This window comes from Tachypleus tridentatus, chromosome 1, assembly GCF_004210375.1.
Source record: "Tachypleus tridentatus isolate NWPU-2018 chromosome 1, ASM421037v1, whole genome shotgun sequence".
Taxonomy (NCBI): domain Eukaryota; kingdom Metazoa; phylum Arthropoda; class Merostomata; order Xiphosura; family Limulidae; genus Tachypleus; species Tachypleus tridentatus.
Window position 1 is genome coordinate 46586652 of NC_134825.1, and position 26181 is coordinate 46612832.

A 26181-nucleotide genomic window follows, 5' to 3' on the forward strand; every position below is an offset into this window, starting at 1 on the left:
AATAAAAAATGATTCAGTGAAGAAACACTTTTAGAAGGAAGAAGTAGGATTAAATGTTACTGACAGTTAACAGCAAAAAAAGGGGTGTACATACTTTATCTTTCAATATTTATGTGTATTCTTTATTAATTAGCATAAAAGTAACTAAGGTGTAAAATTAGAAACTTTTGAGTTTAAAAGTAAAATAAGCAATAATAATAATAATAAAAATGTTTTATGAGTTGTCCATGCATAAAGTAATTCAATATTGTTACATTAACTGCACATTATCCAAGAGAAACTAACAGATCAAACATAGTTTTACTGAAAAAAATACATTTTAAATTTATTTAGAAAGTTCTAGGTATTATGTAAATAAAATCTGAGATTTTTCAGAAGGAAAAAAAGGTATTCTTAATCTTAACATGAAAATAATTTTGCACTCAAGGCAGTCAATACTTTGACTCAATATATTCACAGAGAATTTTTTAGACAAAAGCTTCACTCAAAATTCTGATTTGTCTACATATCACTCTTAATGATTATTAAAAGTCTGCAAAATTTTGTGAAGATATACATAACATACTAGAAGTTATAGTACAGAAGCTATAATGGTCAACTTGAGTCATGAACTCTGCTGAGACTGTAGTGAGAGTTAAAACAAACAACTGGTTTGACCAGATAAGCTTTTATTTGTATGAAGAGTAAAACTGGTTTGCCCACAGCTCCCATATCACAGGTGTCACCAAAACATTTTTAGAAAATTATAGAAAGTTTGTAACATTTTACATTTCTAATTAATGAAACTCTTGGTATGACCAATGAAAGAAATATCTTCTTCCCTTATTTCTGTTAACAAACACTCTTTAACAGATTACAAATTTACCCAAACTTAATGGTGTTTAAGTAATGAAAAAGGACTATTTCATTTACAGATGATTTTGCAAAATTCAAGGAAGCAGCTATTTTATTTCATAACCTTTCAGAATTTTTTTTGTCAAACATTATCAATTAGTATCTCTTGGCTTTCATATCAGAATCCAACTTGGCTATGAACTTAGGAATTTAAAATGCATAAATAGTTGGTGTCATGTAGCACTAGCATTTTCCCTGCAACTGGAATTTTCCAATCCTCAGTTTTCATGAGGGCCTTTCATGAAAAATAGATGATTCTTTTTTTCATCACATTTCAAACCATTAAGTTATTCTGAATCACCTGAACTGGCAATATTCAGACATCTTTACAAGACTTCTGGGTGATAAATTCTGTACGTAAGATCTGGCATTTGAAGACATGTAATGAATATTACTGGCCTGCTACCAGTTGTATAGTTAAAATCAGGTATGCATCACTGCGTTAGAAATCATCTTTGAATATCTTGTCTGTTATAGCTGTTAGAAAATGATTTAAACTCTGTTTGGAGATCCAAGTGTTTTCAAAAGATTGTTTCACTATGTACATTAAAAAGCAAGGCTGCTCTGTAGCTACTACATAAGCTCAAGTCTCTGAACTCAATTTTCTTTCACTCTACAAGAACAGCTACAATCTAATGTGTAGCAGAAAAAGATTTTGCCAAATTTAATGTGCTCTTGACTACTGCCATATTGGTTTCTTTGGAATTTCTAATTTCTGAGCCTGATTTTGTTGAAATAGGATGTTTTTATTTTTTTATAATAGCATACTTTAGTTTCCCTAACTAAAGATAACATTACAGATGAGTTAGTTCCACCTTCCAATTCATCAACCATAAGTTTCAAAACTGCAACAAAAGTAATTTCAATTTTCCATTTCATTACCTAACTAATAATAGCCAATAGCAATCCATTCAACACTCCAACTGGAGCAAGCATGTTGCAACTTTGTGCTCTATTGTTGAATGCACTCACTCCACCCATCTAGTCACACTTGGTAAAACTAGAATTTATTGTTCATTTAAGATTGCTAGGGATATTTGTGTCACTGAACAATTCATGTTTTTTAGACTGAAGATGTCTGATTTATATCATATTGAGACTGACAATCATTGCAAAACTGTTGTAAAAGTGAAATGAGGTTTTGAAGTCTTAAACATGCAAAAGAGTTTTATTTCAGTTGCAACTCTGATACTGAATTAGTAATGAGTCGACATAAATACACAGTTAACAACCTCAACAATCACTAACTAAAGCCGAGTAGTTAACTAACCTGTTTGTACAAATGGTGTAGTACAACGACTTCCAGCTTGCAAACTCTTAGAACAATGTTTCTCAAAGAAACCAGAAATTTGTCGAGAGAGTACTTCTCGAAAGCACTCATTTCCCTGAAGCAAAATTATATGTACAATGTAAGGCAACAGTTCTTTGCACACATCAGCCTGCAACAGTAACAAGGTTCATAAACTGAATCATTACCTCAAAATAAACAAGTCTCACTGAACATATATTTACATTTTTTTACAAGTTAAAACTGAAAATAATCTTGTTTAGAAAATAAAAAACAGAATATTTTAGGTTCTAGTTTTTTTGGTAATTATAACATGACTCTACTACAAACATTTTTCACAAACCAAGTTATGAACTAAAATGCTGTTAATAAGTGTAGTAATGAAAACAAATAAGCTAATTTTAAAAAAATCATTACAAAAGAGGAGTGAAAATTCAAAAGACAGGATAAAAATATTTACATTACTTTAATAACACATCATAATCACTTCAGAACTGTGTAATCATTGCAGGTCACAACATTTTAAGAGTTACATTCAAACTTTAAACCACTTTACTTTACTTTATCATTGTATATAAATAAACCTAACATTAAGATGTAGCTATTAAATGAAGTTTTATCATAAGTTTTAAATTCTTAATTTTATAAGGAAATATGCAAAGAAAATCCTAAATTTCTCACAGTATGAAAATTGTGACATTTGTTCTCCAGGTCTTCCCTCTTATCTAATTTATTTACCACATTTTGAAGAAGTAAGGAATTTAATGCAATTTACTCATTGTAATATAGATATTAACTGTTTACACAATCAGACCAACTTGTCACATACACCTGTCACATTCTCTCTTTACAAATTGCCCAACTAAATGCACAAAGAGTTAGGGCAGAAAAAATAAACATTTAACATTTATCTAGGTGGTTTAATAAATTATGCACATGAAATGTGTTGTTTTTAAATGAGCAAAACTACTTTGAATTTCAATGTGAAAATCATTTCACACTAAAAGTGCTGATAATTTTGATTACATACTTTCATGTAGAAATGTTTATGATAAATACTAGTAATTTTTAAGAAAAGCTTACAAAATTTTGCAAAGATACGCAATACATATTAAGAGTCATAGTACGGAAACTCGAAAGGTTAACTTGAGATCACAAAATTGGCTGAATCAAATGATCCCATAGTGAGAGAGATAATATTTATTATTTAGTTATTCACTTCTCTCACTATGAGATCAATCCAGTTTACTGAACTTTTAAACATTTTGTACTTGTTATAGTTTCCAAACTTCAACTTTTAAACATTTTGTACTTGTTATAGTTTCCAAACTTTAACTTTTAATACAGTTTGTGTATCTTCACACAATTTTGTAGACTTTTAATAAACATTACAAGTCTTTTGTTCACAAAAAATCAGACTTTTTAATGAAATATTTTTCATCAAAAATTTTTCTTCAAATATATACAATATTACTACATACTTGTCCAAATATAAAGTAATGTTCACATAAAGATTAAAAATACTTTTCTTCATCTGAAAAATCTTAATTTTGTTTGCTTAATCTATATTATCTCTTATATAAATTTCAAACTTTTTTCACTATAACCTTATATTTTGTTATTTTTTATCCTATCTTACAACAACATCAATATGACTAATCTTGTAATCACAAAAAAGAAATAAATCTAAATTACCATTTTTTTGAATGACTTCGAACTGTGAAATGAGGCTATATTTGTTTATCCTAAATAGCTGTAAACTTATAATAGTATATATCTATTTATACTTAAATTTCATTGCCCTTGAACCCTATAAGCAAAAGTGCAACTCACATTATGTTATTGAAATATTTTACACACAATCTACTCCCAAGTATGTCCATGAAAAAATTTTATATTATTTATTTTACCTAATCTTACCCTTAACTTTTTTCTTTTCTTTTGCTATCAACTGTCTATGACACTTAATCCTACTTTCTTATATAGCATTAAATTATTTCTTATTTAATTAAATAATACATCAAATAAGACAAAATAATAATGTACAAAAATCAGGCAATGTCCCATAACTATCACAAATTTTATGGCTTTAAAACTATGCAACAAGAGTCATTCAACCTTCACCTAAAATTGTTGATGTGTTTTCTGTGAAATAACGTTTGATATAAAGTTAAATAGACAATTCTGTGGAAATAGATCAAACAACTGATTTTCTTTTGGTTATAAATGATATAGTATTCACATGAGATAGAACAACTGGCAACTGATGAAAGAGATAATGTGACAGGTGGGTATGGCAAGAGAGATTCTGATTGTTCAGAATAATGTTCAGGGCTACGAAAATTGTCTTACCTGAGTAACAGCTATGTTATAATGTGTAAATTACATAAAATTCCTTACTTCTTAGAAGAGTGGTAATAAATTAGATAAGAGGGGATGCCTAAAGAACAAATGTCACAAATCTCACATCAGAGAAAATTCTATTGGGTTGAGGAATAATTTGTGAGCGTTTTTTCAAGTTAAAAAAATATATTCATAAATGAAACGCTTTTGCAAATTATTTCATGTCATTTGGTAGATAATTTTTTGCTCTAATAGATGGTGTGTTTGATTTTCATATGTCTTTAATTTTTGCTTTCATTTTCAGCTCATTAAATGGAATGTCAAGTAGACAAAATCGAGCATTTTTGACACCATCTGCTTTTCGCATTTAATTTCTTGCAATTTCGTTTAAAACAATGCATACTATATACCTAGGTATTACATGAAATAAAGTATCATAATAAATGTTTTGGGTGTAATGTGTTCATGCATTGAAGTATTGTATAGTCTTGCATGTAATGCTTGAATGAAATTATTTAAAAACGCTCACAAATTATTCCTCAACCTAATAGATTTTTTTATATTGCCTTATAAAGGTAAGAAGTGCAAATGTATACACCATTACAACATGGATTATTTGCTACATTTTTATATTATATTTATTGATATATCACAAAGAAAAAAGCAGTTTAATTTTGAATGGAACTCACAAAAAAACTTGTGCATGTGCAGAAAAAAAAATATCCATGGAGAGACAGTTAAAAGTAGGAAGGATGCCTTAAAATCAAAAATTCAAAGATAAAGTGTTTAATATTTAAAAACAATAGCTTGAATGGCTATATGCCAATGAGGTGAACACTGTTATATATATATAATACTGATAGTATTTAATATTTAAAAACAATAGCTTGAATGGCTTTATGCTAATGAGGTGAACACTGTTATATATACATAATACTGATAGTATGATTCATCAAGACCAGATCAGAATTTTAGATTCTATTAATTGCAATGATGAATCACACAGGCACTTAATATAAATAAATCCACAGAAAGATGAACTATTGTGAGAACTACAAACCTTTAACCTACAAACTGGAATCAGCTTTTGCAAGATTTCATCTTGAGTTGCTTTACTTTCTAGTAGTGTACACATCAACCTGGTCACCCAGTCTTCATGATTTGAAACCTCAGGTGACCAGAGAGATTGATCATCTATCTTTTCAACAAAATCTGCTTCAGTTGGTGGAAGTAGGTTCAAAATCTGTGCCTTTCATAACAAAAACAAAATCAGGAATCAAACCTCTGAACCTTGTCATAAGCTAAAAGATATTTTACACACTTGAAAAAGTTTTATATGTACTTTAATACTTTTCAGAAAAAAACATTTTCTCCATAAGGTTTACCATCACTGTACAAATATACATGTGTGTATTGTATTTTTAAACCAACTAAAATAATAGTTGTGAACTTAAATACCACCAATCATATGACAAATGTATTAGACTGCTTGGTTTACTTTATTATATTTTCATCTTTCATCTTTAAATCTCTAGGTCATTTCTGTTACAAATACTACCTACGAGATAAAAAAATGAAATAAAAATTCCTTTTCAAACAAAATTAATTACAGAAATAGTGCATTCACTTGTTATTTTTTGCAAATGGTTTTATCACACTGTTTGAGTAATTGTCTTAAGCATGTTAAACAATGGTAAAATATGCAAAACTGTAGCATTTTGTAATTGTTTACATATTGAATAGTCTAATTCATAGTGTAAAAGATGTAAAAAGAAAAAGTTATAGCCCTAGATAATGTTATGGTTCGTAAATATAAATTTCCATTAAAATACTTTAATAATCTCTTGTTCTTAATTTATGTTTTTTTAAGAAAACTTCTGTACCAACAGATCCAAAAATCATATTATAAAAAAGAAATTATGAAACCTTCATTTTAAAATAACAAAAGTTTCTTATTGTTGTGGATGAAAAATTTAAGTGTTGTGGCATTTGAATTACTGATAGTAAAATTTTCTGAAGAACTATTGATATATTTATTCCCTCTACAATTGAAACTTTACAGTACCTAGATGTTTATATTACAAGTCTGATTAGAAGTGAACAACATTTCTTAAATCATTACATGCTTTTAGAAAGGCCATGTAGAAATTAACAGATTCCCTACCAAGAGTTCCCACAAAAATTCCACAGTACAATAGCAATTAATCATATCTTTGAACCTTTTCTTATTTAAGTACTACTGTTTATAGTCTCATAGTTGAATTTTATACAAAAAAATTACTGACTTGTATTTTTCCAATTTGCCTTTCTATTTTACAAATAAATGGGTAATGGAATATTAGTAACTACAAGTCATTCACCTCCTTTCAGAAATCACAGCATTACAAGAATAAGCCAAAAACCCACAACTTCAAATAAAGACATGTGAGCAGGGTTAGATTACACACAAAAAAGGAACAGTATTATAAAAGTCAAAAAATGCTACTCTTACAAGGCAAAAATAAAATAAGACTATAAGAAAATAGTTTTCTTCAGTAAAAACATTTTACAGCATTTTACTGCTAATATTTAAAATTAAATTAATATTCTAATATATTTAAAATTAAATTAATATTCTAATATATTTAAAATTAAATTAATATACTAATATACCCAATTCTTCAATAAACAACTCATGGTTGACCCATAATTGAAAATGCAGAAATACAAAAACAAAACTAACCTTTTGTTTACTTTGAAAAGGATTCAGAATTGTGAAGAGATTGTCAGAGTTTCTTTTAATGTATGCTTTCATGAAACTCTGACCTGAATGGGTACACATCACAGTTTTCAGAACACTAGTGGCAGCTTTAACAACTTCAATGCTGAAAGAAAAAAGGTTTTTAAAATTAGTTGTATCTATTCAAGAGAGAATGAAAGAATATCTAGTCTATCATTTTTGAGACCAACTACATCATATTATCACAATATATTTTAAACCCTTTTCAGTACATGAAATTCTGAGCAGACTCTCTCTCTCAAAAATAATAAACTTAGAAAATATTAAAATTTTCTTTATGTATCATTCATCAGGTTTAAATTCTTTACGGAAAACTCTCTATACGCATAACTACAAGATATTCAAAAAACAAAAGTGAACTCAATTTTTTTCATGTTAGTGAACATCTAAAATCATCTTACATGTAGTACAAAGTTAACTTTTAACTTCCACAACAACAATTAACTTTTTGTCATTATTTCTATGCAAAAAATAAGTATTAATCAAAACTTCAACTAAACGTCTGAGTCTGTATTTTAAGAAAATATTTTCAAACAGTTGCAAAATTATCATATCCAAACCCCAGTAGTTTTTTGATAAATTATTTCACATTTTAACAAACAAGTTAAAAACTTTCAGAACAGGTACAAAAAGAGACAGAAACTATACAACTGAGCTCAAAACTTTAAAAAGTTAAAATAAAGAAAAATATTTAGCATATTAAGGACTAATAACATTAAAGAACTGAATGCCCATAATCTATATTTCTTAAGTGCATATGTTTGTATTACTACTACTTATAATTCTTTCATTTTTGCATTTTAAATTTGATGTGTAAACTTAACTAACAATTTTTCATTTCAAAAACCATCTCACATGCCATTCATTTAATGTTTTATTCTTCCATTTTCTCTTTTTCTACTTTGTTATAAACACTTACTACAAAAGCAAGTACTGTAGCATATGTAAAGTTGCACAAAAGTAACAGAAAAGCTTCCTGTTGCTCTTGAATTATTTACAGTTGTGAAACTAAATTTACATTAGCTGTTTTGTTCCTCTAATTTAAACTTTACTTTGATACTTTTCTGGTTTTAAGAGTTTATGCTATAAATAAAAACAAATTATTTTGACAATGCCAGTTAGTTTATCAGAATAATATTACCACTTCAAGTAGTCATGACACTTTTACTTGTTTTCAGATAACACTAAACCATATCTTTAGGTTTTATATGTAAAACAGACAAAATTTATTCTAAATTTTTTTATCAGTTTAAACACATTTAGGGTAAGCTTCTCATCTCACATCTTTCTTTTCTGAATTCTATATCAGTACTTTTTTATTAAATAAACTGTATTTTTTATTAAAAGGACTAAAAACAATAAGAAATTTATCTTGCAAGACCACAAAACTTTCTAGTGGTTATTCTACATGACACAAATATTATTATAGTGAGATGCTATAAAAACTAATTGGATGTGCTCTTCAAAAGCTAGGACTGTTAATACTTTTTAAATAAATAAACAAGGAAGTACTCCTGAGAAGCCTGCTTCACTGAAATACTAGATTGATTCTACCATCTTTCGCGTATTGTTCTTCTCCTGTATGAATGGTTGTCTCATTTCATCTATTTATTTGAAATGTTTGTGCATCTCCAGTACTACTGCATTAGTGTGTAAAGGTTGATTGCTGATGCTACTGGTTTCTCACTTCTTGTGCATTCTTTCAGGTGACAGAGAAAAGTGTCAGTATCACTCCACACATAATGAGCCCATTCAATGTGATGCTAAGTGGATTCTAAAATCTCACACCAAAGAGTACAGTCATACATTAAAGAAAAGAAAAAAACTACAGCCATACAATCTATTTATGCTAAATCAATAGCACCAGGGATTCAGATATATATTTGCACATACCAAATTATACATATATTCACACATATAAATATATATATTGACATACACACTACATGTTTAAAATAAAGCATTCATACAGAAAAAAATACATAAATATACAAAAAGTGACAGAATCCACAAAAGAACTCTGGGAAAGAGGCTCATTAGATGTAAGTTCTCTCTAGTATTTTATCTGAAAGATATATTTATATATTTAGTTTCTTTCTCCATTATACTGAATACCCATTTCTTATATCAACTTACTTAATTTATTGTAGTTTTTTTGGTGGGATAATTTATATCTTTTTATTTTGTTGTTTTTCACGTTATTTACACTTTACATAAAGTACTTGTACACATTAATGCAGTGTCTTGTGACCACAGATGTCATCTGTATCATCATAGAAGATATGTTCAGCATCTATGAATTTGGTTCACAGTGAGCTCCAACATTGTAAAACACTGTATGTAAACTTATTTCACAGCTTTTCTAAGGAGGAATATTTGTATAGAAAGACTGTTAAATATGTGAAGCAAAATACATATCATTAAAAAGAAAAAGCAGAAACCTTCAAAATGTTCTGTGTAATTGACAAATTGCACAAAGATTATTATTACAGCAACCAAAACCATTCACAAATCAGTCTGGATAAACACGTTCTTACTCCAAGAGAAAGTTTTTATTATAAGAGTCTATACTCGAAAAACACAAAACAAATTAAACAAAGCTAGCCATATCTCCTGCAGCCTTGAAGAAAAAAAATTCAAAAATCTGAGGTTGTGATAAATACACAAGTCAAAGTTCATAAGCTTCTAGTAAACCTGAAATCAGTGATAGTTTCCATGAAAAAGATGGCTGAAGAAACTAGAACTACAGCAAATCTATTTAATCACACACCTACTAAGTCCCCCAGAACACTTCCAATGAACTTTAGTCTGATGAATGTATTATCGGAAGTTAATGTCCACATACAGTGAAGGTCTATGGAATGTTTAAGTTGTGTGATCTAATAATGATCATAAAAATCTTTTAGAAGGTTTTCATAATATCAGTTGCAGTGTTGAGCAATAATTGCATCAGAATAAGTACAAATGGTAAAAGTTCCAAGTGTCAGATGGAAGATAAAATATCATTCTTATAACATGAACAAACCTCAGATAAATTATTTTTTGTTTCAAAAAAAAGTTTTAATGGAAGTAAACAGATATTACAAATCTTTACTATTTCATGAATTAAATTAACAGCAATAAATTAAAATTTTCAAATTAATTTGTGAATAAGCTGCTATACTTTTTATTATATATGACACAAATAGTTCATACCTGTTGTCTTGAATACAGTTATTAAGAAGATGAAACACAGCACAATAACATTTTTCTTTGGGACAATCCTCATCAAACATTTTCTGTGCAAAGGCTAAGACTGGAAATACATGACTCTTAGGTTGCAGGACAATAGTAGAAAGGTCAACTGGACCTATTTCACCAAGACATGCACTTGCTTCTTTTTGAATCTGTCAAAACATAACAATAGTTACATGACATCAGAAATGATGAAGGAAAATATTTTGACCAAAACCAGTGATCTAGAAAAATTAAACTGATGAGCACATGGTAAACATAAGAATATTCTTATATAAATATAATACATTAATGTCTTTAAAAATACTAAAACTCCAGCCTTAAGGTTAGGAATCAAAGAAATAAAAATATACAAAACTAGCAAAATCACTTTTCATTAGAGGTTACAACAATCATGTTTCATACCTAGGTTATTTTAATGGTTTTACAGGATGGATGTCAATGACAAGAACTTCTCACATTAACCCTTTCACTACAAGTCACAGGTAAAAGGTGACGTAATTGCATTTCTTGGCTTTCATTCAAGATTTTATGGAACTACTATTTTATAAAGTTATTCTGATAAGTTTGGGATCAAATTGAAGATTACAATTCAAACTTCAATACTGTATATGAGTTAGTTTCTTAATTTAAAATTAAATACAGTAAAAAGACACATCTAAACATAGATTTTAATGAGTCACATGGTATGTTGAATGCAGCACAATTTAAAATCAGATGTTTGTGATGTCAATATAATAAGTCTATAATTTTGTACAAATTAGAAACTCTAATTATCAAAACTGACAAACTGGAATATAAATTAAAAACCTCATATCTTTTATTCTGCTGAGATACAGCTTATGTACTGAAACAAATACAGTGGCTCCATTTAACTCTTTCCTTTTTTTTGAAACAGTCTCTTATATAAACTTACTATAATATATGACATGTGAATAACCAAACAGCTTAGAATGTCCACAGAGTGGTTTTCTCAGATATTTTAATCTCTGAAAAGATACCACATTCTTTCAATACAAGTTTTCAAGGAGGTAGGTTGTGTTTTCAGTCTGCTTGAAATTTCATATTTTTTTAAAAATTTAAATACATCTTAGTAATTAAGCTTTATAAATTATAGTGGAATTCTATGTTATCAATGTAGTTATTTATGATTTTTTTTGGTTATTCAACTGTTTATATAAAAACTAAAAAAAAATTGCTTGATATCCTCCACGTGTAAAATTTTAAAAGGTTTAGCACCCTATGTCCAACAACAACTGAGTACAAAGGTTATATCAAGAAGAAATAATTGTTTGCTTTACTTCTTGAATTATTGTTCTATACTTTAAGAAAAATGAGTTTAGTAATTTATTTCTAAAGAGCAAAAATCCATATACATACATATATATAACTTATAATAATTAAAATGTGGCTCTATATTACAAAATGCTAGTCCACTAAAACACAATCAAGAAGGGGAAGACAAAAGAACAATTTTATATTACTGAACACATAACACAATCAATGCAAGTCACGTAATGTTAGCTAGGCACGACTGAAAGGTCAATGTAATAAAGAATAAATACATACGTAAATATTTATCCTTATGAGACTTACACCACTTAGGCTAAACATTTGTATTTTCAAGTTACAATATGTAATCACTTTAGTATGCAAAAAGCATAATTTATGTTTATTTCCTATTTTTTAATGGTTACAAGGATGGTCATATGACAGATCACCACATAGTTAGAATATAGAAAATAACAAAAAATAAAGTCTTACTGTAAACAGATGTTTAAAATATTGTTAGGAGATTCTAGATATTAAACAAATAATATCTGAGATTCTTGGGATGAAGAATAGTTCTTTTAATCATGACATGAAATCACTTTGCACTCAGACTAGTAATGAAAAGGACTCTATTTTCATAAACAAATCTTTATTAAAAATACTTTATTAAAAAATCTGATTTTTTTATACAAAATACTTGTAATCTTTACTAAAAGTCAACAGAATTTTGTGAAGATACGCATGCTGTATCAAAAGTTATAGTTCAAATACTTAGTGTGCAAACTTGTAGGGATACTCGTGTATATTATACTGAGCCCATAACAAAAGTGTTAAAATGCAAGCTTTAAAACCAAACATTAGTACTTTTACCTGCTTATCTTCAGATCTACACTGGTGAATCAAATGACAGACAAGTTGGTGCACTGGAGAATTCATAACATCCTCTGAGAACAGCCACTTTTCTAAAATAAAATTATCAAAAGTTTTTATAGTAGCATTAACAGCTACAACTTGATAAAGTAATGAATAAAAATGCATTTATAAAATGTTATAGCGTAATTCAATTTTTTGTGTTCAGTTAAATAATTATTACATTTCAGTATATTTTTGTTGTTTTATTTCTGTCAAAATATATAGATACTTTAGAAACACACAGTGTAAATGTAGCTAAAAATCAATCTTCTGTTACACTAACGAAAAAAAAGTATTAATAAGAAGGCCTAAAAATACAAACATTTTCAATTTTACACCAGTTTCATGGAAATACTGATTAGTTGAAACCAAGAGGATGAGAACTACAAATTCAAGTCTTTGTACAGTTATGTTTTTTAATAAAAATGTTTCTATATATAAAGCATTAAAAAAATCCTAAAGAAATGTAGAGGAAATTAAACCACAGATAACAAGAACTGTACATTAAACAAATCATGTTCACAATGATAGGTCTAGAACAAAGCTGTTCTAGAACATATTTATATGACTTTATGAGTCAGTTACTCCAGCTCCTCTATAAAGGAGAATTTCAAAGAATGTAACTATTTCATATTTTTAATATGCATCATACTGAAAAAAGGTAAAATAGTTAAGTGAAATATTTTTAATTTATTTTAATAAATTTTACATTATATGCTTCTTATCACAATTCAAGATACCTCATCTTAATTATAAAGACCTTACACAAAATACCCTTTTCTAACAATATGTTGACAAAGAAGAAACAGAGTATGTTCTGAAACATTACAACTGGTCATTACACTTAGAGCATTAAAATGAGAAATTAACAATATAAATCACATTAATTTTATTAAGTGTAATTTTTAACTACAGTGAACACACACAAAACTAAATCTCCTAATTCTAAGAGATAGAATTATTTTTTATTTAAATTCAATACTTTTTATTGAATTTCATGTAAAGTGACACAAAGGTTATCTGTGCTACCCAACCATATATTTTGAATAAGAGATTAAAAGGAAGGCAGCTAACAACAACAATTACCTGGACTATACCCATAAGATTGACAGTGTCAATTTAACTATTGCTCACTCTTTAATGGTCCCAAAGTTTTTGTTTTTGGCTAGAATGGGACATAAACCACAGAACGTCAGATCCACGGTCCAACAGATCATCCATTGGACTGCATTAGCCTTAATTCCAGTTTCAAACCATTTCAGTATTTAAAAAAAAAAGTCATTCCAGGAAATTGTTTCAAAATGCATTCAGCCAGCTACTCAATATTTAAAAGCTAGTCATTCCTTGCTTTATCTGATACATCATTTGTTCAGCTACCTAATTAGGATTTAAAAATGAGTCATATCTCAAAGCTGTTCAAAACGTTAATAAGTAAAATTAAGTAACACTTTAAAATTATTAATGTTTGTTCATCCCATTTAGTACATAAAAGTTGAATACTTACTATAACTGTTTCAATATATATTCAACCCAAACAATCAGTATTTTAAATTAAATACAGTACAAAACAGAGTATCTCAAAAGTCTTCTGGAATACTCTATTCAAGACAGAACTAATGTCATGGACGATGGCATTCCATCTAGAATACTAAATCATCCTGTCACACATCCAGACGATTCATACTTTTCTTGTAAATTAGAAACTTCAAGCGCATGTTGGATGCACATTGGTTTTACATTCTCTTAATGAACAGTTTTTATGTTCTATGTCAAGCACCAACATTAAGAAACTTCTACTCAAGTTACAGCTGAATCACGATTCATGTACAACACAGAGTATAAACAATACTGTAATGTTTAAACAGTATTTGTTAATTTTCCACATGTACATATCAGAGGATATAAGGGAAAAATGTACTGTTTCCATCTTGTTTTCATTATTATTTCTTAATCTGAATTAATAAAACGGCCTCTGAGTATATGTGTGTGTTTTCTTATAGCAAAGCCACATCGGGCTATGAGCTGAGCCCACCGAGAGGACTCTAAGTATGTGCTAGCATCATAGCTCCAAGCAGAAAGAACCAAGAAATCTAAAACTCTGCATGCATACTGAAGGTATGCATCTGATTATTATTTTTATCTCAAAAAAACTTTTGGCAATTTTCTGTGACGTATAATTTTGCATTTTTAACCACAATAAAAGTATGTGCTGCCATCTGTCACTTGGTGTAACAAATTGTTAAAGAATAAACAAATAATAACAGTTTTGTAGCAATAGGTTTTCAAACATACAACATGTATAAAATTGTTAGATTCACATTATTGGTGGAAATTATTATATTTAAATATTTATTCATCTTTCTGATTTTCAAATTGGCAAAAATCTTTTTAAATAAAAGTAATTATTAACCATGAAGTAAAAAAACAAATTTGACCTTATTTCAAAAAACTGAAAGGGTTATGAATGATGAAAAACTTTCTCCAATCATTTTATAAAAATAATTTCTGAATCAGCAGTGAGAGGAGGTGAAGTGCCTATTTGGAAAGAGTATCACAAAAGGTAAGTGATATTTTCAGTAATAATAAATTAGTCCCTAATAAAGATACCATGTTTAAGTTTTTAAGTATTATCTTTGATTTTATATTAAAAATTAAAAAGTTGAGTAGTTTGGCAAGCTGACAGAGTTATTAATTATACCAGTTGAATCAAGGACTAAACAAGTGATTAGGTTTAATTCTGTACAATGTTTTATATTTTTTTAAAGGAAACCATGCATAATAGTTTTTTTTCAAACAAACAAAAATATTAGAATTCACATTGTTGGCAGAAATGATTATATTCAAATGTTTGTTCATTTGTATTCAAAAACTATTTTGAAAAAAAATGTGTGTAAGTTCTACATAGATAAAAAAAATTGTCAAACACTGTAATACAATTTGAGAACCTCTGTGCAATGATACAGTATTATAACAAAAATAAATAATTTTACCCAACAATTAATGCTCAATTTTTATAGGTTTTAGGTATCACTAAAACCTCAGGGCTTCAGACTAAATCACACAAGCAAAAACACAGAAAAAAGTAAACACATACACAGAGTTTATTAGTAAACAGTAATATGGTGAGACAGAAGCTCTCCCATCTAATTTCATATTCAAAGAATGCTTGAAAACAGTGTGTATTTCTTTTCAGTATTTGTAACCTTATTCATTGTGTACTGTTACATAAAAAACAAAATTTAGATCCTTTCTATATAAAAATAGCTAAACATTGGCCTTCTGTCCAAGTAACATCAGGACAATGTCAGGTTAGAAAGGCTAGTGCATAATGAAGTACTATTACTCTAGTCAAGATTAAACAATCTTAAATATTCAAAGAATGAAACAATGACAAAAGTATCTCTTGTTTGAAACCTAATTTATCATGAGAATTAAAACTTATTTAATTTCTTTGAAAACACAAATTGTATATATATATATTTACATATGTATGAAAAAGAAATTGACATCTTTCAGAACATGCTTTCAAAGTTTATAAAGAGTTTTATATTTTTTCACAGAAATAACAAACAAAACCCATGATGTTAGCTCTGTCATGTGAGAGTTTTCATAATTTGTGGTAATAATTTGCACTTTGCCCTTGACCATCCTTGTAACCTGTGATTACACAAGTTAAAAGCCTTGGCCTTCTTGTTGCAAGTCTAGTCATCTATAATTTTGTTAACTATTAAGACTAGAAAAAAGGCAATTAGTCAATAACATCCACTGCAATTCTTGAGCTACTCTAATAAAATAGTCAACTTTTACTATCACTCTTATAACACACTAACAGCCCTAAAGTGCAGAGAATGATTTTTTCTTTGAGTATGTGTGGAATATAAAGGCATGAACTATGGACTCTCAGATCTACAGTCCCTCATATTAACTGCTAGGTCATGCCCAACCTAATCTGCAAATGAAATAGTACATAAAAATGATTTCTTTAGCATCTTGCAGAAAGGTAATACTTGTAGTGTTGAACTATATCAATAGTTTTACCAAAAATGTGACAACAGTTGAGAATTATGGCTCTAGTGCAATTTAAATTTGAACAAATGAGGAGTCCAGAAGGATGTCAAGATGAGCTCTAAATATTATACACTAATGTACTGGTATTGCAATGACATAAGGGCATAAATTATGTTTTTACAGGTTAGATGCCAGTAAGGTATATCAGCATCAAAACAAAACATTAAACCACATGTGAAAGTCAGCACACCCATTACACCAAAAGATATATATATATATATATATATAAACAGGACTTCATGCTATTCCATTGACAGACATCTTCCATGAGCTTTTGTGCCTCTGAGTTGCTCCAACAGACACTCAGAAGTCATTTTCTCCATATGGTTGATGAACTTTGGAAAGCATGTAAAGAAAGGAACAGAAATAGCCATAGTGTATTGTGCAAAAGTCTACTGCAGCGGGAAATGAAATGTAGAGCAATAATCAATAAACCAATTCATCATGCAGAAGAACATTAGTGACAGAAAAAGGGGTTGTGCTAAAACCCAAGGTACTCATTCTTGTACTATTACAGTGGATAATGTACCCCACCCCTCTGCATCATTCTTCTACTATTACAGTGAATAATGTACCCCACCCCTCTGCATCATTCTTCTACTATTACAGTGAATAATGTACCCCACCCCTCTGCATCATTCTTCTACGATTACAGTGAATAATGTACCCCACCCCTCTGCATCATTCTTCTACGATTACAGTGAATGATGTACCCCACCCCTCTGTATCGTTCTTGTATTATTACAGTGGATGATGTACCCCACCCCTCTGTATCGTTCTTGTATTATTACAGTGAATGATGTACCCCACCCCTCTGTATCGTTCTTGTATTATTACAGTGGATGATATACCCCACCCCTCTGTATCGTTCTTGTATTATTACAGTGGATGATGTACCCCACCCTTCTGTATCATTCTTGTACCATATTACAGTGGATGATACCCCATTCATCTGTATCATTCTTGTGCTATACGAGAGCTGTTCAAAAAATACGTGGACTGACGTCATAAAACAAAATGTACTTTATTTAGAAGTTACAGGTCTGGGACCCCTTCAAAGTACTCTCCTCCCCAACGCACACACTTATCCTAACGGTGTTTCCACTTGTTGAAACAGTCCTGGTACGCTTCTTTTGTAATGTCCTCCAGCTCCTTCGTCGCATTTGCCTTAATCTCGGAATCGTCTCAAATCTTCTTCCTTTCAAGGATCTTTTGAGTTTGGGGAACAAGAAAAAATCGCAAGGAGCAAGGTCAGGTGAGTATCGAGGGTGGGAAAGAACAGTGATCGAGCGTTTGGCCAAAACCTCACGAGTTCTAAGGGCTGAATGAGCACAAATTTTGCAGCAACGCGATGCATCTTCAATTTTTCGGTCAAAATCTCGTAACAAGATCCAACTGATATCCCACACTCTTCAGCAAGCTCTCTGACAGTCAGACGTTGATTTGCCCACACCAGGGTGTTGATTTTGTCGACGTGAGGGTCATCAGTTGACGTGGAAGGACGTCCAGGACGCTCATCATCTTCAATGGACTGTCGACCATCCTTAAAACGTTCATGCCACTTGAAACATGCCGTACGCTTCATAGCAACATCACCGTAAACCGTGTTAAGCACAGCAAAAGTTTCAGTCGCAGATTTTCCAAGTTTAACAAAATTTCACAGCAAGTCGTTGCTCCTTCAGGTCATTCATTCTGAAATCCGCCAAACGAAAAAATCGCACTTCACTTAAAACCGCGTAGCTTATATACAAATGAAGATATCTGCAATCAGGAAATGGCGTCGTAATCAGCTGATCTGTGCGAACCTAGCGACACCAAGCGGATTCCCCTGGAACCAACTGGAGCCACGCAATTCAAACAGTCCGCGTATTTTTTGAACAGACCTCGTATTACGGTGGATGATGTACCCTACTCCTCTGTATCATTCTTGTACTATTACGGCGGATGATGTACTCCAACCCTCTGTATCATTCTTGTACTATATTACGGTGGATGATGTACCCCAACCCTCTGTATCATTCTTGTACTATATTATGGAGGATGATGTACCCCACACCTCTGTACATACTCAAGTGAACATTTAAATTTTAAACACAAACCTTGTAGGTCTTCCAATAGTTTTTTCAGTTCTTCTTTCTTCTCCCGAATTTCTTTGTGTATATGCCTAATTGCTTCACAACTACTTTGGCCATGGTTGGTGGAGTTAAGGAAATGTTGGATCTCCTGAAAAAGAAAAACACACAAGTATAAAGTTAGCTTCAGTCAGACATTTAGATATTTTTGATATCTGTCATGTTTTTGAATTAACATTAATTTGTCAAAATGTTTGCAGGCGTTTAACATCTGTAACACTCTCATGTAAACATACATATATCAAAATCTTTGACAAATAAGCAGTAATTGTGAATGTTCTTTTTATATTTGTCAAATCTCTCATGAAAATGAATGCTATATACTAATTCATTGTAAATATCATGATAATTACTTTTATAATTATTTTAATATCCCTTTTTTAACCATTTACTCTGTATAATAAAGATAAGATGAAATAACTTAAAAATTTCACAGACTGATAGTATTTATAGTAATTTGTAGTTTTTGATGGCATCAACTTTTAAAAAATTACTTGACATATCTGTGTTGCAGTACAACTTTATTTGCTGGTATTAATTATAACTTCTTTGAAGTTAAAATAATTATGTGATAAAAGAAGATGTAAAAGTATTTCTTAAACTTCTCATAACTCAGATACACACACACACACAGTAGTAATGACAAGAAACACGAAACTTTATGCTTTAAAAACTTTTATCATAATAACACTAAATAGAACATAAAATTTCTTCTTCATAAAATATGTATAAAGATTACTTAACCTTTTATTAAACAAACTGAAATTTCTTCATGCTCAGCAACAGATATATAAAATAGTTTCATGAAGTTTAACAAATGTAAAAAATAATAATTTCTTTATTATGTTAGAACAATTAAAAATTAAACAGGAACTGATATAAAAATTAGCTTTGGAAACTATTCTTCACACAGGTGTGTTAATTCTGATGTGAATATTATTTGTGTATTACAGTAAACATTTAAAAATAATCAAATGTTCAATCAATTGTTACTACAGTGATCTGACATTCTTGTTTTCACCAAGTTACCTTTTCTTATTTCAAAATAATTTTTTTCACTTTCTAATTTATTGGCAATTTTCTATGTTCACCTCAATGACTTTGTTTGTTAATGCTTTTATATTAATTTGCTTTACCCATCTCATTGGTAGGTGAGTAAAAAAATATTCTTTAACCTTAAGGGCATTTCTTGACCACAGTGTATACAAGCATGTTTGACAGGTTAGTTAATTCAGTTGTGTTTTTCTTTTTCTTTTTTAGTATTTAAGATTATAGTACATCAATTTAATTTATATTGTTTCAGCTTTGTGTTTATAAAGTTTGAAAATTAAAACAAAAATACATTCAGTTTTGGTTAGCTTTATGTCAGCTTTTATGTTCCTGCAACCATACTCAATGTAATTATTTTATCACCTGCTGGTTGTTAAGGAGAGTCAAACATCCCAACCCAATTTAAATAAAAAACAGAAAAAACAAATAGAGCTACATTTTTTCATAAAATAGATATAATATAATGAGAAAATGATGAAACAGGACAGTATGTAATTAAAGAAAAGTTTGACAATTTTCAAGGAACAAATCATTTTAAGCTGTATTATTACAAAAATTATCACTTACTGTTACCTCAACAACTAATAAGATAAATGGCATTTCACTTTCAGTGTTCTAATCAAAACAAGATTTTTTTTTAATCTTGTCAAACCGTGTGTCTTCACTGTTCACTTACCTAAAACTGAATAATTTCTAAGATGCATGTTTTGAATAATACTTCTCAATGTTTCCTTTATTTTTTAAAGAAAGCTATAAAAAAGTTAAAAACCAAACTTTGTTGTACTTCTAGTTTAAAATTAATATGTATGAAGTATTAATTCATAAATCATATTACAAGGAGCATCTTAAACGATAAGAGCTCCTCAGACAGTTTCACTTGGATAATGAAATGACTGTTATAGAAAGGTCACCTTCAATCAAACATTCTTTGATCAATCACAAGTTGTGATGATGTCCAAAAGAACAACACTAAAATTTTTTGTAAAGAAAAAAAGAAATATAAAAAAATAACAAAAAAGAGGGAGAATAAAAAATACTGCAGGAAGTTTGCCCTAAATATATAAATAAAGATAAAAACAAAATATTTTGTGTCATTTTAAGATTTTCATAAAAAAATATTTACAATGTTAGTTCAATCAACAGTAAAAATAAGTATGAGATCTTTACCTCTTTCAGATCAAATGGGCCATTCCTGTACATATGATTCTGTTGTTGTGCCCTAATTGTTTCAAGCACAACAGCATCAGGAAAAGGAGGCAATCTGGACACAGCATCACCAAGGACAGTTGCACAATCAACAACTAGGAAATGCAGGACTTTTCTGACCTAGAGAAACATACTACTAATTCAAAACATGTATAACATCAAGTAACTGTCACAGGAAAACTATCTGTTTCTCATTATCACTATGTGAAAAAATGAAGTGTTTTTTAGGCATTATTTACCATATTCTTGTGGGATTGTGTAATCACCAACATATTTCTTCCATAAAATAATGTTTATGCAGATTGACAACATTAAATTCAATATTTTGATTATATTACATATTATATTTACAAATAAAACCCACAAACATTATACACAAAGATTTATTACAACATACAAATAAACTACCAATAATATTAACATGTTATGATTTTCATACACAAAAGACTAGCAGCTACTGTAAAGATTATCAACTTAATTTTTGCTTACACAGGAATTAAATTTAAATAATTAAAAAATTATAAAAAAAGTTTATCCAGTGTTATGGCTTACCTTTTCCCCTACTTTAAAACTTGATAAACTATGTGGAATTAAACAGCTTACAATTTCTGGCAATAAAATGCTAACTTCCTGAAAAAATATATCAATTTTTATTTTTATGCCTAGAAATTTTAATTGTCAGTTATAAACAATAACAAAAATGTATATGGTAATTCTTTAATGCATTATCTATATACTGGAATGTCAGTTTTCCATGAAGTACTACAATTAAAAGTTTGAAAACATAGCAGTGAAGGTTAGAGCAATGTCTTTAAACACAAAAGATATTAGTAAGTAATGTTGGATCCCTCTGGTGGTGATTTATAAAACTACTTTCACAAATTAATATTAATTAAAACCCTTAAGCAATGATACATAAAAACTAATTTTCTTAACTATCTTTAATCAATTTTATTATTAAAATAAGTTTCAAATACTGACAAAGAATGTTATAAGAGATTATTCATTTTGTTATTGTTAACAGAAATTTTTGTATACTGATAAAGAAAACAGCTTTCACAAGAGAGCAATGATGAAACTCACAGTAATATATATATATATTACAAGAGCATTGGCAAAGCCATCAAGCTTTAACAGGTATAAATTGAATTTAAGAAACAACATTAATAAATTTTTATATTTTATGCACTCAAGCAGTGACACTTATGAAACTATTCTAAAAAATTTATATAATTTTGCAAGACACGTATAAAAGCATATATACATAAGAAATTTAAACTGGTCTTCAATTATGGTTGACGTTTGGCAACCTTTAGCTTAATGAACCTTCTACAGTTTGTCTTTTGACACAATTTTTATTTTCATATATTACTTTTGCTGATTTACAGTTGATTTTATGATCAGGAATCAATTTTAATGTCATCCAAGATGACAAAAATCTTCCTTGGATGACTAACGTAAATCCCCATGTTGTCCGACAGACAACAAGCACCCTCAAAAAAACCCTTACTTAAAACAGCATTGCAGCTGATAATACACTTACTCATATCCACAATACACACTTTATGTTGACTCCAATCCTCAATCAAAATCATATGTAAACTTAAAAACTTGAACCCCCCAAAAAAATCTTTTGGTCCATTTCTTTTGTTTAAAAAAAATGTAATTTGTACAACAGACATGTTAGTACAAATCCATCAAAGGTAGTTCAAAAATTTTGAGAAAAATTTCACTTTTGTGATTGACTCATAATGATGTTTTCTTCAATAAACTTTCTGTTGTGTAGAAGTTGCATATACATTTTGTATGGAGTTCAACTGAGCATGAATGGCAGATGTAGTAACACAGTACAGTATGTACGGCTCAATCAGTTACATTATCACAATTTTTTAACAAGTTACAGCTGTTACAGTGAGAAATATTTATTTTTAAAACATTCACAATGATTCACTCACTGGTTTTCTCATTCTCAAGTACACAAAATTTAACAGTAAAAAACATTTAGCATTTCAATCAATATTCATCCATATTAAAACAAATTGTAACATGTACACTTACTCAGTACATAAACCTAAAACAAAACTACAACCACATATTGTATTGTACAATGTTTGTACATATATACATGGATGGGTACAAATTCATAACAAAAACAAATCCTGATAACACAAGTATTTTAATGAAATAAATTTCTAGTATAGGTGCTTATGACAATAAAACTCATATCAATTGCTCACATTTTTACTGATAAATCTTCAGTAAGAAATAAAACAATCAAGTTTACAAAATCAAACTCAGAATTTTTATCATTAATCAACATAGTTGAAACACTGACCTCCCTTCTGATTATGCACATATAGGCTTAAGGCTAAATTTTGACAAATAAAACCAATCAAGTCTAGGATATACAGAAAACATAGCTACCATGAGAAAAGTGGAAAAATCCATGAATTAAACAAAACTATAATAATAAGTGCAAATAAAATTTTATTAAACTTGCCATGAGCACAATAACAATAAATAAAATATCACTAGTCTTGGGTCTCTCTAGATTAATACAAGCTATGAGTATGAACGATACTATATATCAGCAGTGTGTGTGCACATGTGCAACATTCAGGCACTGTGTACATATTACAGTGCACAAGTATGTGTGAGACCTCCAATGCAAGTCCAGTCTTCCTACAAACTAATTTATTGTACTTGGTGAGAGGCCAAACTGACTAAAACGAAAACATTGAGCATGATTGTCCAAGGTTGCTGTTGTGTTTAAAAGTCTCACATATCATTGGCTGTTTGTTTCCTTAAGGCACTATGTAATTAACATAGTTTGGGCTTATTTTTTCCCAATGTAATTAAACTTTCTGGCATCAAAAATTAGTTGAATAAAATAAATAAAGATGCAAAATTGCAAAATAAACATTAATTATACTTTCTGGAAACAAAGAAGATATAAACAAATCAAAATACTTGTAAATGGATCTTTTTAAGAGTCTGTACATCAATACTGTAGTATCTGGATCCTTTTTTTTTTAGGATCTATATTTATATTTAGCAAACAATACATCATTCCAAACAACCGCTTATACAGATCAGGTTGTCCTTTTGACAAACAGGTAATTTTTGTTTACATCAAGTTCTGATGAACAAGATTTCTCATGTGTTGAAAAATAGTATTAACTGTTTGATCATTTTAAAAATTTGCATTTTTTACGTTTTTCATATCTTTCTAAGCTAACTAATCAAATACCAATGTATCCATCTGTTATCCTCCACTGTTATCTATACAACAAGTTCACCGATTACAGACATCACACTTGATGATGCTTGAAGTTAACCTCATAAAAAACCATAACCATAGATATAAATTTCTGTGTATCCAACAGTAAATAAATTTCAAGCTTTACACAACAGGATACTTCATTTAATTAATTTAATTATTCAATGTGGAAACTGGTTTAGTTACCAAACTTTATATTTTTACTGCAGTAACATAAAGGAGTCAGGAATAAATATCTAAAACTGTAACATTTAAAAAAAATGAATTTGAGAAAACATACAATAAAAACATAAAATAATAGCTCATGATAGGATAGTAGGGAAACTGAGCTCATTGAAGCTATTTCCTAAGTATTTTAGGTGAAAAAAATTTGAAAAACTAAAGTATATCCAAAGAAAGTTTTGTGTGTTTCTTTATAGCAAAACCACATTGAACTATCTGCTGAGTCCACTGAGGGGAATCAAACCCCTGATTTTAGACTTGTAAAACCTTAGACTTACAGCTGTACCAGTGGGGGGACCTAAAGAAAGTTAATGGATGTCAAAAGTTTGTAACTTAGGCTTAACTGTTTATAGTGTTAAATTAGCAATTTCTAATCCTAAAAATCTGAAATAAAAAATCTCAAGGTTGAGTTCTTAACACAATCAGTGTATGATGTCAAGGGTATAATGGTCAGACAAAATTGAGGTTTAATCGGGATTTTGCCACAAGTACTTTATACTTATAAATCAAAATACCACAAAAATTACTTTCAAGACAGCCTATTCTACTAAACTATTTTAATTTTTATATTTGTTTTTACAATTTCTACAGTTTTTCTGAGATAGTTTTTCTTCACCAGTTTAATCCATCTTAATGGTTTAAAAATTGTGCTTAATTATTCATACATAAAAGCTCTAGGGAGAAATTGTTTTCTATCTTTTAGCAATAAACTTGGAAATCCTTTTTATCTCACTATTTTGAAGTGTATTCGTGTGAAATATATTCAATTATTACAATTTTTAATAAAGATAAAAAAAATAAAAAATAACATTCTAATTAAAATAGCACAAATATAATTAAACAAGACACTGTTAACAAAATATCATGTGTATATTAAGCCTTAGTAGAAGCAGGTTAAATCACCTGAGGATAAGGCTCCACAGCTGTATGGAGTGTCCTGGCAAGTAACTCAATGCACAGGATAGGGATAGCATCATCTTTGTAGCTAACAGAATAATGAAATAACACTTTCAAAAATAAGTAACAAGATAAACTATATTTTACAAAAAAAAAGTTTTTTATACAAACCTGAAAGAACAAAGCAGGTATATATATATATGCTTAAAATGTTTAGGTATAAATATTATACTACACTAAAGAGTAAGTGAGAATAAGATATCACTGCAAGCTGGTTTATCAAATACTGAAATCTATTAAAATTTCATGACATTTCATGATTTTAAAATTGTTTGTTTAGGTATGAAACAGATAACATGTTTTTACAAACTACTTTAGTTATTTCTTTAAATAGTTAAAAAAAATGTTTTTCATTGAAAAAAGTGGGAGTGGATTTCATGTCACCAGTTTTTTGTAAATTCATATACTTGGAAGTTTATGTTATTAGAAACCTTTCCACAATCCTAAAAAAAAACAGGAATCATCAGGAATCTCTTTAAAATGTTAATAGTTTCCTATAAAGAAAACATATTTCTGCTCAACACTCATCTCCATATGAAGAATA

General features: G+C 29.2%; 1 protein-coding gene across 4 annotated transcripts in view; it reads right to left on the reverse strand.

Moving 5' to 3' along the window:
• tefu (Serine/threonine-protein kinase tefu) overlaps positions 1-26181 on the reverse strand; it is a 177522-nt gene that overhangs the window by 70571 nt on the left and 80770 nt on the right. For all 4 annotated transcript variants that reach the window (XM_076495794.1, XM_076495786.1, XM_076495802.1 and 1 more), the window contains 9 exons: positions 25584-25665; positions 21731-21808; positions 21140-21298; positions 18890-19013; positions 12681-12772; positions 10500-10690; positions 7248-7389; positions 5586-5774; positions 2165-2333 (listed from right to left, as the gene is read on the reverse strand). In XM_076495794.1, coding sequence (XP_076351909.1) covers positions 2165-2333; positions 5586-5774; positions 7248-7389; positions 10500-10690; positions 12681-12772; positions 18890-19013; positions 21140-21298; positions 21731-21808; positions 25584-25665 — 1226 coding nt within the window. The remainder of the gene's footprint in view (positions 1-2164; positions 2334-5585; positions 5775-7247; positions 7390-10499; positions 10691-12680; positions 12773-18889; positions 19014-21139; positions 21299-21730; positions 21809-25583; positions 25666-26181) is intronic.